General features: G+C 30.8%; 1 protein-coding gene across 8 annotated transcripts in view; it reads right to left on the bottom strand.

Moving 5' to 3' along the window:
* Positions 1 to 14,566, bottom strand: part of Lcorl (ligand dependent nuclear receptor corepressor like) — a 149,884-nt gene that overhangs the window by 38,037 nt on the left and 97,281 nt on the right. For 7 of the 8 annotated variants that reach the window (XM_046423861.2, XM_046423860.2, XM_046423864.2 and 4 more), the window contains exon 5: positions 11,452 to 11,703. In XM_046423861.2, the coding sequence (XP_046279817.1) occupies positions 11,452 to 11,703 (252 nt within the window). Of the gene's footprint in view, positions 1 to 11,451; positions 11,704 to 14,566 lie in introns of those variants that run through there. The other variant, XM_046423868.2, reaches the window with a different exon arrangement.

The raw sequence follows: 14,566 nt of genomic DNA, 5'->3' as shown, positions 1-14,566 counted from the left end.
ACTTGCTCTGCATGTGTAAGGTACTGGGTTCAATCCTCAGCACCACATAAAAATAAAGATATTGTATCCATCTACAACTAAAATATTATATATATGTGTGTGTATAATTACATATGATTAACAGATTTATTAATTCTAGGCAACAGGCATATGACTATTATGTTATACTTTTCAGTTGGATTGAAAAATATATTTTTCATTAGGTTTTTCCTAACTAAAAAAACACATTTTATTTCTTAGTTTCAAACTGGGCATTTAGTATCTCAATATACTTACTTCTGATCAAATGCTACTAAAAAGTATTCAGAATTAAAAGACAAGCCAATGTAATATTTCAGCAAGGCCAGGTAATTGTATATATATGTCTGACAGTAATCAGATATAACTTTAAAAATGGACTGGTGTTTGAAAAATTGAAACCAGTGCCAAATTAAGTAATTTGAGTTTCAACATTTGGCTGTTTTTTTTTGGGTGGGGGTTAAAGTTTATTAACTGTTCTCTCTCTGTATTTTCATGCAAATTTCTGATAAAGAATCTATTCCAAAGAGGGCAACTACTAATACAGAACTCTCGTAATACAGAATTGCTTCCCATTCCTCCAAAGACATCATTCTTTTTCACTGCTTTCTGAGTCTTTTATGCACTCTTCAAAGTTATGCTCTATGCTCCACTGGCCTGGCTAAAACACACATCTTTCAGCATCATATCCTCAAAGGTGATTTTTAATTCCTCCCTAGTTTTCTTTCACAATCTCAAGCATCCTATGTATCCATCTATTCTATACTTAGTATAATTTGCATAGTTTAGCACTATAAGTCCAATAGTGCTATTGGGAGTTAGTAACTATGTTTAGACTCAAAACTTATATTTAATTAGGTAGAAATAACTGAATCATTTTCTCATAACAGTCAAATGCTAAGCAAGGGCCTGGGAATAGTAGTAACTCAATAAACACTTAATAACTGACTCATCGATGCTTTACTCAATTCTGCAACACAAGTTAACTAGCAGATAGCACTGTATATAGCAGAATTTTATTTACTAACAAACGTCTTAAAGTAAATAAACTTTTCTCGGCTAGTCAAAAAATGACAGCAATTCCAAAGATTGGTATCTATCTACCTGGGAGAAAAAGTGTTAACTTTACAGGACACTTCATTAAGTAAAAGAGGCTTTTAATCACCAATTTCCAATTTTTTTAGATTCTAATTATATTAAGAATTTTTTCTTAAAATTTCTAGATTAATGTTGTTTACTTCAAAAAAGATAAACATCAACTGTATTAAAATGTTATTACTAATTTACTGTCTCACAATATTATTGGTCTCCAGTTACTACTCAAGACAAACCATGAAACTTAGTAAATACTTGACTATCATCATGAGTTAAAACAAGCCACATTATCTATCATCAATATTATGTGTATAAATATCAGTAAGGTTTGACACATGAATATTAATAGAATACTGAATATTCATTTATGAACAGTAATAAAGAGAAAATATCACATATATTTTATGTTGACCAAACAAGGGAACATTTCAAATAAAATTCCATAGAAATGCTAAAATAATCATTAGCAATGAAACTTTTATCACAATTATTGCTTAATATTTAGCACTGTTGGCACAAAATTATGTCTATTAAATATCTAATGCTTTTTCCATTATAACCTCTCTGAACACTTCTTATCTACTTCCTTAAATGGATCTTCAGATTCTTTTAGTCCCTAGCAATCAATATATATATATATATATATACACACACATATATATACATATATAAAATGAACAATTAAAACCATAGTCTCTCCTAGAAAGTACAATAAGAAAAATACAGGTTTCAATTGTTCTTCATTCATTTCCATTTGATTGCTAGGAATCAGTAACTTATATAAAATCTAATGTATATAAAAATATAATACTTCAGTATAAAGCATGCAAAGCACTATATCAAGAATGCTGCATGTTTTAACTTTCGTTCCTACAACAACCCAATGACATAAATAGGTTTTATTAATTTGTACATTTTAATGGCAAACCAATTAAAAGAAGGCTTAATTCAAGTATTCATATTCTATAGTCTGCATTAACCAAACTTCTAACCTGTACAATATTTTTAAAAAACAAAGTATGTTGTTAAGGATAGAATAAACTTGGACTATCAAATATTACTAGTAGGGATTGAAAACTCTTAAAATGCTCACATTCTTCTAGTTTATCTATCTTGTATCTGACATGAAAATTATTGTATATAAAGATACAACATTTCAATATTATAAATTTTTAAAAAGTTGCAAAAAAGTATATAGTTTAACTTGCTTATTAAAGGTAACAAGCTGTTAAGGTAATAAAGGGAATTAATAAAATATGAGAAATTGAAAAAATGCTATTATATTTTTAAAAGATATAATATAAAACTTCAAGAAATGTAAACATGTAGAATAAAATAAATAATAAAATAAAATGTAGAATCACTTAAGTACACAAAAGGTAGCACTGGTGATCTTTGATTGACAAAGCTCTTAAATATTTATGTATGTGAATGTGTCCAAGCATACCTGCATCCACTTGTACCTGTATGCAATAAACATGTGTGTCTACAAACCAAGTTTTCACAAAAGTTTCCAATAATGAATATATATTAATGGATCCTTACCCAATTTATTAAGGACAACAAAACCATGGTGGATATACTCAAGGGAATGCTTTTACAAGTTCTGATTTTAAATTGTTTTTATCATTTCTAGTCTTAACTAATGTTTCAGCTACAAGAGAAACAACAGAATGTAAGAGTCTCATTATCAATCAAACCATAGCATTTTTTTTCCTTCTTTCATTTCCCTCCCTCTATAAGCCAAGAGTTGTTTTTTTTTAAAAAAAGGAAAGAGGTTGTATATTTTTGCCCAATCTGTTTTACTCTGTGCATATGCAGTTAAAAACCCTAAAAAATTATTCATCCATTTATTTATTGATAATGATGAAACAATATAGTGAATTTAAGATATAACTTTTTATAATACTAAATTTAATTAAGAAAGTGCTACTGGTAAAATTAACACAAAGTTTTAACATTTCAGGAAATGTCATTTTAAAATTTCATTACAGTAGTTCTTTTTTTTTTAGCATGTCTAGCAAGCACTGAACCAAATCAAGGCTTCAAAGGTTAAAGTTTTAAGTCAATGCCAATGAAATATAGTTAAAAACATATTATATTTTTTATCCTTTACATTATATTACTTAATTCTCTGTTAAAGTCTTAGCCAAATATTTTATTTAAAACATGGATTGTATTCTTATTACAATATTGTGGAAAACTTGAATTTTTTGCCACCCATGTTAGTCCTTTTCATGTTCATCCATAGATCAATCATGACTTTTAAAAAACTTGAAAATTGAAATATTACATCCATAATCAAAAGTAAACCTAAATAAAAAAGTAAACCTAAGTACATAGTTTAATGAATTTTCACAAACTGAACATTCCTATGTAAACAGCACCTACATTTCCTGCCATCAACCTAGAAGCCTTCTGAAATTACCTTCTGGTCACTACCTTACTATTCTTGACTTCTAACAGTATGCTCTTTGGTCTAGCAATTTCATTTCTGGGAAACTCTAAGGTAAAAATTAAGATTGAGTACAAAATCTTAGCTCAAGCACATTTACTTATACATCAAAGACACAGAATTATGTATGAATGACCCAAACAATAGAATACTGTTCAGCTAAATATATCAATTTAAGTATTAAATTATTTTGTAGAATAATACTCAGTAACATGAGGATATTTAGAAATATGGGGGAAAAAAACAGTTTACAGAGGATTATCTAGTATAGGTCCTATCAGGTGACTACTGGGAGGAGTGTGTGCCTGCACATGTGGATGCTCTCCAGAAAATGACTGGGAAAGGTTGAAAAGATGAGTAACTACAGACACTTATGAATGGATGAATACAAGGTAACTGTTATTGTCTTCACTTTGTTTTCTAGATTTTCTAGAACAGGTATTGCTATTGTCTAACATCTGGTTTATATTGAATTTTCTTCTAATGGGTTAAAATGTCTTTTTAATTGATATGTTCCATAAGGATCAAAATAAAATAATATCTGTTATATCTGATTTTCATGTTCTTAATTATAGAGCAGCTTTCCCCCAGTTTTAAAAATAATGATACTAGTTGTTTTTTGTTTTTGGTACTGGGGAATGAACCTAGGGGCACTCTACCACTGAGCCACATTCTCAGCCATTTCTGATTTTGAGACAGGGTCTCATTAAGTTGCTTAGGACCTCATGAAACTGCTGAACTGGCCTTGAACTTGTGATCCTCCTGCCTCAGCCTCCTAAGTCACTGGAATTAAAAGCATGTGCTGTGCCACTGCTTGAATAAAAAATTTTAATCTAGCAATAAATAATACTAAAATGCAGTCTTCAGAGTTGGTGCTTCAAACCTCTCTCCTGAATTTCTGGCTGGATGTTCCCATACGTCTAGAAATCAGTATTCCCCACAATGAACTAATTACCTTACTCTCAAACCATGCTGCAGAATTTTTCATTAAAGAACACATACATGTGCAATGCAAGAGTCTAGAAATTTGATATTCCTAACATATTCTTTTATTTTACCTTTCAACATGACATTGACTTTTTAAAATAATGAGTTTTATTGGAACATATTACATTATGGATTATTTTCTTTTCTGTGGTGTCATTTACATTATTTTTTAATCTCCACATAATTCTGATAAACTTGGAATTAGCTCTAAGGCAAACAGTTCTTGAAGTTTTGAATCTTATGATCCTTTTTCACTCTTAAAATACTACAGAACTCGGGGCTGGAATTGTAGCTCCGTGGTAGAGCATCTGCCTAGCATTATGAGGCACTGGGTTCAATTCTCAGCACCCCATAAAAATAAATAAATAAACTAAAGGTCTATCAACAACTTAAAAAAATACTACAGACCTCAAAAAGCTTTTACTTATGTGGATTATTTCTACTGATATTTACCATATCAAATTAAGCAGAAACATTAAAAAATATTAACAGATAACAAAAACAATCTGACAAATGTTAATAAAAAACATTTATGAAAACTGAGAACTGCATTTTTTTACAGTTTTGAAAAAATCTTTTCACGTCTAACTTAATAGAACACAGTTGGATTCTTATATCTGTTTCTCCATTCAATAAAGTTAAGCCATCACACATCTGATGCTTAATGAGAGTGAAAAGGACAAATAATTATCATTAAATTTCACCTAACATAACCCCTGGAAGAGTTTCAGGGATTCCTACGAATTCCTGAACTGTGCTTGAGAACCAGCAACCTAAAAGAACTGCAAAGGTCTAAGCTCAAAATATTGGTAGGAGTACTTCACAGGTGAAGTGACATTTTGTGAGGTACAGAGATATATTCAGTGATACTCAAGTGGTCAGTGCATTATGATTGCCACGGTCTGACCCATGCATTGCAAAGTTCTCCAAATAAACTTTCTTCTAAGTCAGTTTTGTGTTCTGATGTTGTTTGATTCAATTAAACTCATTAGGACTCACAAAAAGTAATACTTTAAGTTTATTATGCCTTTCATATTTATTACCTGAGACTCTTTATGAATCTTTCTGAAATACAATTTGTAAAGGAAAGGCAAGATAAATATTTAACTCTTTCATTTAATTGCTTATTTTCAAAGTATGGAATTGGTGTGCTATGTATATAGTCTCTATTACAGACTATTGACTTTAGAGGATACTCCTGAGGGTCAAATCTTCTCATTTGACCAAGGAGGAACTCATAACACTGGCTCCTGCCTTCTTTCAACATATTAGTTTTTGAGCATCCTCACTTGCTGTCCTAAGATATTTGGGTCTTATCTTGTATATTTTTTGGTCCAAACTTTGGACTCTAAGAAGCCTGCTTCCTTCCTTTTAACAGGAAATTGTATTTAGAGACCACATTCTAAGAGTAGGGTCAATGTCAGTAAATTTTCATTGCTTGAGGCTATATTGCTGTGGTCAGACTAGGAAATGTGTATTTTTTTTTTTTAAAGAAAAAAAAAGATTTGTGGTTTGTACTGACATTTTTAATCCACATGATATTATCCATGTTAATGTTATTACCTACTTGATTTATCTCATATATTTAAAAAACGATGGCAACATCATTACTAATATTACTAAAATGAAATTCTAAACTTCCTTTTAAAGTATTTCTTGCTCTTAAAATATAATTTCACTGAGAATGTATATACATTTAATTTCCTAGGTAAAGTCTCTTGATGTACCTCTATACTTCTTTTCTAAGTGTGTAGTGTTACTAACATCATAATCCTAACTTGATGCTTGCAATAAGATACATTTATTACACTCTCAAAACCTGAAACTATCACTTTAAAGAGATCATCCTCACCCCCTTTTTCAGATGTCTTCCATTGTGTGGGTGTATGATAACTAGTCCAGTACTGGTAGATATTTGTATTATGTCTAATAATTTGCTATTATAAATTTATAATGTCTCAGTGAAAAATCTTAAGGTATATCATGTCATATTTGTGGTACAGGTATAATTAATTATTGGCTTGACTGTATGAAATACAATTGCTGGATCAAAGGGTAAAACATTGCCCTCATAAGAGATGTATCAGTTTATATTCTCACTAGTAATGCATGAGAATGTCTGCTTTTTAAAACAGCCTGATTAGAGTATTTTTAAACTTGATATCAGTTTGATAGAGGTGAACCACATAAGAGGATAATTAGTCTACTTACCTATGTTTAAAGGCTTTTAGATTTTCTTGTTAAATGAACTAAACTATAATTATGACCATTTTTTCTGTCAAGTTGTTGATTTTTACTATTCAGTGTTTTGGAACTCTTAATATTAAGGCTATTGGTCTTTCATTTTATAATATAAATTGAAAACAGATTTTTCACATGCTGCCATTGCCTTTTGATTTTTCTAATGATAGTTTCTTCTGTGTTGTACCCAAGCTTCTCATTTTTTATGTATTGGAATTTATCATTCTCTCATTGTTAAAGTCATGGTCTGGCCAAGATAAAAATGATGAAAAACAACAAGCCAAACAAGCATGACACTCCATTAATATGTACAATTTTTGCTTTTATATATCAGTTAAAATTAATAGAAGAAAAAATGTGACAAAATAGCAGCTTTTATTTATTCATCAACTAGAGAATACCATGTGGCATACTTATAACTTAAAGTCATATTAAGGTAAATATGAAAGTTATCTCCTTGGGGAAAGACCACATGAAACTATAAAGGAAAAGCAGAAAACAGTGGATTCTCACTTGTGAACCTGTGGTTAGTAGCCAATTTTATATTAAATTATACAAATTTTCTGGGAAAAAATGGAATGGGTACAAAAGACATTAATTTATCTTCTTTTTTGCTTTATATACCTAGTTTACTTAATCAAGTAACATTTTATGAGCCTTGAGAATTTATTAAAGGACATGCCTTTTTGTAATGATGTTCTTTGCAAAAGAAAAAAGAAAAATCCAATTTATACACACTGGAAAGATTACATTTCTTTTCTTTTTGCAGTTAGGTACCAACGTGTGGTAATGAGAGGGTAGGACTTACTCAAGAAACTGAGAAAAAGCCAGTACAAAGACTAAACAGAGACACAGACACACACACACACACACACAGACATACACACCACATACACACACAAGCACACACGATGGGACTAGACAGGTAGGAAGGAACTGGATCCTGGAGTTTAGGATATGAGACATTTTCCAAAGTGCTAGCATGGAAAAGAAAAGTCTTGGAAATAAAATCTTTTTTTGTTCTTTTTTAAAAGTCTCTCTCTATGACAGTACTGGGGATTTATTTTTCACATGCTAGGCAAACACTCTACCACTGAACTACATGTCAAGCCCCACTGTCCTTTTTATTATGAGACAGGGTCTTACTAAGTTGCCCAGACTGGGCCTTGAACTTGTGATACTAATGCCTCAGCCTCTCAAGTATCCTGTGGTGCCCAGGTAGATATACTACTGTAAATATTGGTAACAAAATGTTGTTGCAGATGAAAGAAACATAAAACAATGGGTTTGTTTCAGATATGAGTGTAATGAAGCAGTCAAAGGTTCTGTGGCAAGGATTTGTAGTCAATCAGAGGTTTAAATACTCTTCTACCACAAAATTTAAAAATTCTATATTGGGAATGAGGGCAAAATATTCTTTCAAGCACCTTTTTCTTTGCTTAGTTGTCTATTCTAATATCTCCTGAGAATTGTGTCTGCATATTTTTCCCATTGGTTCAGGTTTTTTTTTTTTTCTTAAATTGAATGCTTGCCAATTTTTTTTTTAAATCAGTTATAGATAAAGCTTAACATTTCATTCTCTTAAGTGACTTCTATAGCACTTTTAATTTTTGAATTTCAGCACAGTCAAATATACATGGATTGTGATTCTTGCATCTTCTTTCCTGTTTTGAGCTCATTAAAGTATTATAAATTTTTTTCCTCTCTTAGTTTTATTTTTCACTCTCCCCTTAACCAAGCTGGAATTATTTTTGTTAGTGGAATAAGGTGGGGATCCATCTCCCCGTCTCCCACTACATGTGAGTAACCAATTGCTCTAGAACTGTTTAATGAATAGTATATCCTTCCCAGTGACTTACAATGGCATCTCTGTCTTGTTGTATTAAGAGTCCAATAATGTTTGGGGGAATTTCTAGGCTTATTAATCTGTTTTATTGATTTGCATCCTGGCTAACAGCACCCCTTTTTAATTATTATTTAAGTCTTGATGTTTTTAGAGAAAGTCCCTTGCCAATTTTACTTTTTTTTTTTATTCTTTAAGTTTTGCTTGTAAATTTCAAGTTCAACAAGCCGTATTTAACAATAAACCCTATTAGAATTTTGTCTGGAATGACAATGAATTTGTAAGCACATTAAGAGTAAATGTCCATATTCCAGTTTTCCCAGGGTATAATCATTCATTTTGGAAAAATGTTAAGCAATAGCAAATGGCCACAATGAAAAGGAAGTGGTGTCACTACCTGTATGAGAACCGTATTAACCAAACTCTTAAGAACAGTAAAAAAGAGCCAATAAAACTTCCAATTCTTAAGGAATCTACTTGAAATATGGATTTATACTTTCTGTCATTGCTAATGAATCCTGAAGTATGTATTATGCAATAAGACAGGTAGTAAGTCAGTCAGTCATAACGATTAGCAAGACATTAAAAATTTTGTTTATAACATCTTCATTTCAATCTTAAAAGTGTTTTAATTTGTAGAAACATCAGTACATCTAATTTATCAGTAGACACAGACACACAAACACATACACATTCATCGAAAGTATGCAGGTCCACTTTTTCTTTTTTGTATGCAAGTATACACATCTGAGAAACTACTAATCCATACCATGGCAAAATGGTTTTATAAAAGAAAATCTGATCGTGTCACTCTCCACTCCAAATGGTCAAGCATTTTTTCATGGCCCCCATGCAAAGTCAAAATCTTCAATATTTTATGGTTTCTTCATAATCCGGTCCCCACTTATTTCCTTCATTTCATCTGTCACTATACCCCCTTGTTCGCTATGCTAATAATCACACTAAATGATTTTTGTCCTAAAGAAAAAGGAAATCACATCAAGAAGTTACTCAAGTATTTAAAGTATCAAGAAGACTAGTTTTAGATTTATAACTATCATTACTTTTACAACTTCAATTTGTATTCATATATCTGTATACTTTGCCTAGAATATGACAATAGTTTAAACGTTTTATGTTATTTTCTGTATATGCTTGGATCTGTCTTACCAGTTATGTTCATTAGAATAATAGAATCTGAGGACTAAAAATTTTAAAAATTTAATTTTAAAATGTAACACCTATTTTAAACACTTATCAAATGCTCCTGAATACCTCCAAAGACAAGGTAATAAAGGAATCATGTCCTTTTTCTTCTTTGAGATATATCTAATCCTCAGAAATAATCTTCCTTTCATTCACCTGAAATATTTCCCTCTAATTTACAGCTAATTTTCCTAATTCTACTTCCTGGACCATGTAGAAAAAGGTCAGTCCTGCTTCAATGTAACAGCTATACAAATATTTACAGCTCACTATCATGTTACTTCTAAGGCTTCTCTTCTGTGGTGGTTAAGAATGGGAGGTGGAGAATATGGAAAGATTAGTGTTGCCCATCTGTGAGTTTAATTTTTATTTACTTCTCACATTGCTCCAGCAAATTCATTGTTAGCATAGGCAAATTAAAAGTGAGAAATTAAAGCGCTGATAGGTAAGTACTTGTAAAAGGAATTTAAGTAGTATAGCTGAGATTTCAATCACAAGTCTGTCATAAGCCCAACTCTATGTTCTCACATCTTGAGAATTTTAAAATGCCTCCATAAAAGGGGAGGTGATATAAAGGAGTATAAAACATGCATTGCAAATAAATATTTAAAAAATGCTCTGCTTTCCAATGCCCAAAATTCTATGTACCAATATATTTTTTGTTAAGCCTTATATCATAGTTACCTTTGACATTTCTTTTGTCTTAACAACATAATTATTATCTTAATGTTTCTCAAATATTTCCAAATAAACTCATATAACCTAAAATTAGGAAAAATTAAATCCATATTTCAAAACAAGGGAAAATTATATCCATATTTCAGTCCCTCTCAATTTTAATCTGACTTAAAAACTGAAAACTCTATACCTTCTATATCTATACTGATTTCTGTACTTTCTTTTGAGAGTCCTGAAATAACACCACTGCTTTCAATGATCAAATTTAATATTAACGTTTTTATCGCTTCCAAGACATAATCTTTAGCCCAGGTTAACAAAAGCTACTTGTTCTCTCATCTCCACACAAGTATTTATTTGATAACATTCCCTCACACTTCAAAAGGCTCTTCCTGACTTTCCTCTGTTAACTCAAGGTTCTCCTTTAATTAAACTCAGTTAGATATGAGTTTAATATGGCCTTCATCATTCAACCTTCTGAAAAATCTGTCCCTATACAATTCAGTACATGATTACATTATATTTGTCACATATACTAAGTTTCTTCTTTTTCTAGTTACATCACAAACAATTAAAAGATAATTCATCTATTTCTTTTATTTCTCAACTAAATACAAAAGATGGAACAGCCCATTTTAAAGGTAATTTATAAACAACTTTTTACTCGGATCTTTTAGTTTGTTTATTGTGAATTTCTTACCATATACTTCATTGTAAAGAGATGAGACCAATTCAAATTTTCTTTTATAAATAATTAAAAATGCAACACAAAATTCTAAATTTGCTTTTTTCTCTAGACCATATTACAGAGGCAAATTAAAATAATGTTACTTCTAAGATAAATTTCCCTATGAATACAAAAACTTTTGTATATGTTTAAGGATATTAAAACATAAAATTACATACTGTGCACACACAAAAATCTTACCTTGCTGAGTAGTTTGTTCTTGCATTCGATTCACAGTGAGGTCTAAGGGGCCTTCCTGCTCTTCCTGAAGGGAGTTTTCTGCTTGATTCATTTGGATACTTTTACATAGGAGACTTGGTCCAATTGAACCATTTCTATTCTCTTGAATTTTACCACTTTTTGAAATGTACTCAATTGCAAACTGACGTATCATCTTTTTCATTAATTCCTGAGCAACTAGGGGAATGTTAGGATCACAGTTCTGAGGAAGATCTAGGGAAGAAATAAATACAATAATCACTAAAAAAGGGAAATGTAAACCACCATCATTTAAACTTATTTTTATTACAAAATTAGTGATATTAGAAGTCTTAGCAACAGTTCTCAATTGCCAATGGTTTCTGGACTGAGAAACAGAAGCCTCATTTATTTTCGTGATAACATATCCCCCCAAAACATCATATTTTCTCAATTCTTGCAAATAAACATTCTCTGTACCAAATTAAAATACAGATAGACAATTAGACATAAGCAGAACTTATTTTCAGAATTTTAATATTTAAATATATTAGATATTAATAATTAGTATGTGAATATAAATTATGTATATGAATAACCAAGCATTCTTTCTCTCTCTCTCTCTCTCTCTCTTTTAATTTTTGGTAGCACTGAGGTTGAATCCAGGTTTTCATGCACATTAGGCAAGTGCTCTACCACTGAGTTATATCACCAGCCCACCAAGCAATTTTTAATTTAATATACAGAGTACATGCATTAACATTTAAAAAACTCTGTATTGAGTTTTTCAAATTTGTTAAATATGTATTTCTGTACCCTAAATTTTTTCAAGAATTTTTAAACTTTTTACATAGAAAAATTTTGATCACAAAAAATTGAATAGTATGATGACAAAGCTTCCATAAAGCTTCAAGAATTGTTAATATTCATTACATTTCATTTCTTTTTCCTGTTATTAATGTGGAGAGACACTGAAGGGACTCTATGGAATTAGGACATTTCATTCATAGATACTTCAGCATGCATCTCCTATGATTCCCTATAAAATGACAGAATTGTTGAGGTTCTTAATCCTTAATTCTATAAATATCATTTGATAAGATACCCACTATAAAGAAGTTCAACAGTAGTATATAATTCTGCCTGAAATTTGCATAATGGGCAAAAACAACTGAAAGATAGATAGTGTGACATAAGTTGTGTGATAATGATAGGGCATTTGTAAACACAGTGTATAACAGCAGTATAGAGATTTGTTTGACAGTGGTAATGGTGGTGGCTTTTTTGTACATACTGCTAGTTTTACTCCAATTCCTTTATATATACTGGCCTTCAGAGGTAGAGTGACTGGTAAAATTGGAAGGATATATTTGCTTAAGTGTCCCTATTTCTAGAGATACTAATTCTCTGAACCTTAAATACCTAACCACTTATCCAGGCAAAGTAGTATTGTATGAATAGGCCTTTCCTGATCCTTGGCTAAGACTGAAGGCACAACTCTCCCTAGTTTCATTTAAGTATTAGAAAAACTTTTCCAAGAGATCTGAAGAGGAGTTCTGCAACTAGTATCTATCACCATAGGTCTATGACTCTAAAATGTTACTATTTTGAAGAGAGGAGATACACAATCCTGCCTCCCTATCACATCTGGTAGCAAAACATGACCTAAATCAATATGTGTCCATTTATGGTTCTGTAGAAATGTCAATAAATCTGATCACAGAGCACTTTCTCAGACCTGCTAGAGATACTACATAATAAACTCTGAAAAATCTATATTTCAGATACTACATAATGAAAAATATTTTATCTCTAATGAAACAAAGAAGTTTGAATTTAAAAAAAAAATCTGAGAGAAGAGATACTGGTTCTATAGAGAAAGTAACATTTTATCCTTCACTTTTATTCTTTATTTAGAACTTGAATGGGAAAAACCCCCACTATTTGCTCTTGGAAACTGGAATAAAAACCATAGCTACAGGTTGCAATCTTAGCCATCTTTATGATCAGGGTATTTTATTATATATATATTCTCCATGTTTTAATTTCTCCAGCAAAAGTGAGGCACTAAGCAACTCAGTGAGACCCTGTCTCAAATTACAGAAATGCTTGCTTACAGGATGCTGTAAGGATCACAAGAGATTGGAGGTAAAATGCTAAACTATGCATTTGGCATATTAAAAGTTCATTAGATGTTACCTACTATCAGAAATCATAGTAGAAAGAACAAGAGAAACAAAAAGATGCAAATTAAGCAGTTATATTTTATTTATTTTTAGTTTTAATTATATTTTATTTAAATCATAAAATGACAAGTAAGTAAAACTAAGAATAACTGGGGAAACGATATAATTTGTAAATCCATTTAATCCTTTTTGGTCCAGAATAGTTAGCATTATCATATATACCTTAATTAAAGTGAATCATCAAAATAAAAAGTTTCCATGTTGCACACAAGAATTCCAAATATATAAACCTTTAGGAATCTTGAAATCTTGTATGAACATTCTTCTCTTTTTTCAAACCTAATTTTGCTTTCCATTATGTGTTTAAAAGAGACATTGGCTTTGCTTTTAGATATTTTAGTTAACTGTCCTGCCATTAATTGACTAACATTATTATCACCTCGCTAATTGATAAGGATAAAATTTGCCAGAAAGGAATGAAGACATAATAAGGAATGAAGACATAAACTTGTATCATTTAACTAGAGTTATACTTTAGGGCTAAGTTTAGAGCTAAGTTTATAAACTCTGTTCTATTCACTAACTTCTTCTTTGTACCTTTTATGTTACAATATAGAACAAACCCCCATGTGAAATTAAAAAAGAGAGATAGACACAAACACAATGCTAATCAGCTGCTGAATAATCAGTAAGTATCCTACATCACTAGTCCAAATTGTCCTAACTAAAATAAGCAAATGATAACTCAAGAACTTGGTAAGGGATTTTAAATTCACTTTTACAAAGGTCAGATAAATATGGGAAAACACGCATAGATTATATAAAAATACTACACCATTTTATATATGGGACTGAGTATCCAGAGATTATGGGGTGTGTGTGTGTTGATGGGGTGCTCCAGGAAACAATCACCATGGATACTGAGGGAATAT

The sequence above is a fragment of the Marmota monax genome, unplaced genomic scaffold, assembly GCF_021218885.2.
Source record: "Marmota monax isolate L192 unplaced genomic scaffold, Marmota_monax_Labrador192_F-V1.1 WCK01_AAM20220418_F8-fsc00009, whole genome shotgun sequence".
NCBI lineage: Eukaryota > Metazoa > Chordata > Mammalia > Rodentia > Sciuridae > Marmota > Marmota monax.
Note: the sequence above shows the minus strand (reverse complement) of the source record. Positions and strands in the feature narration are given on the sequence as shown.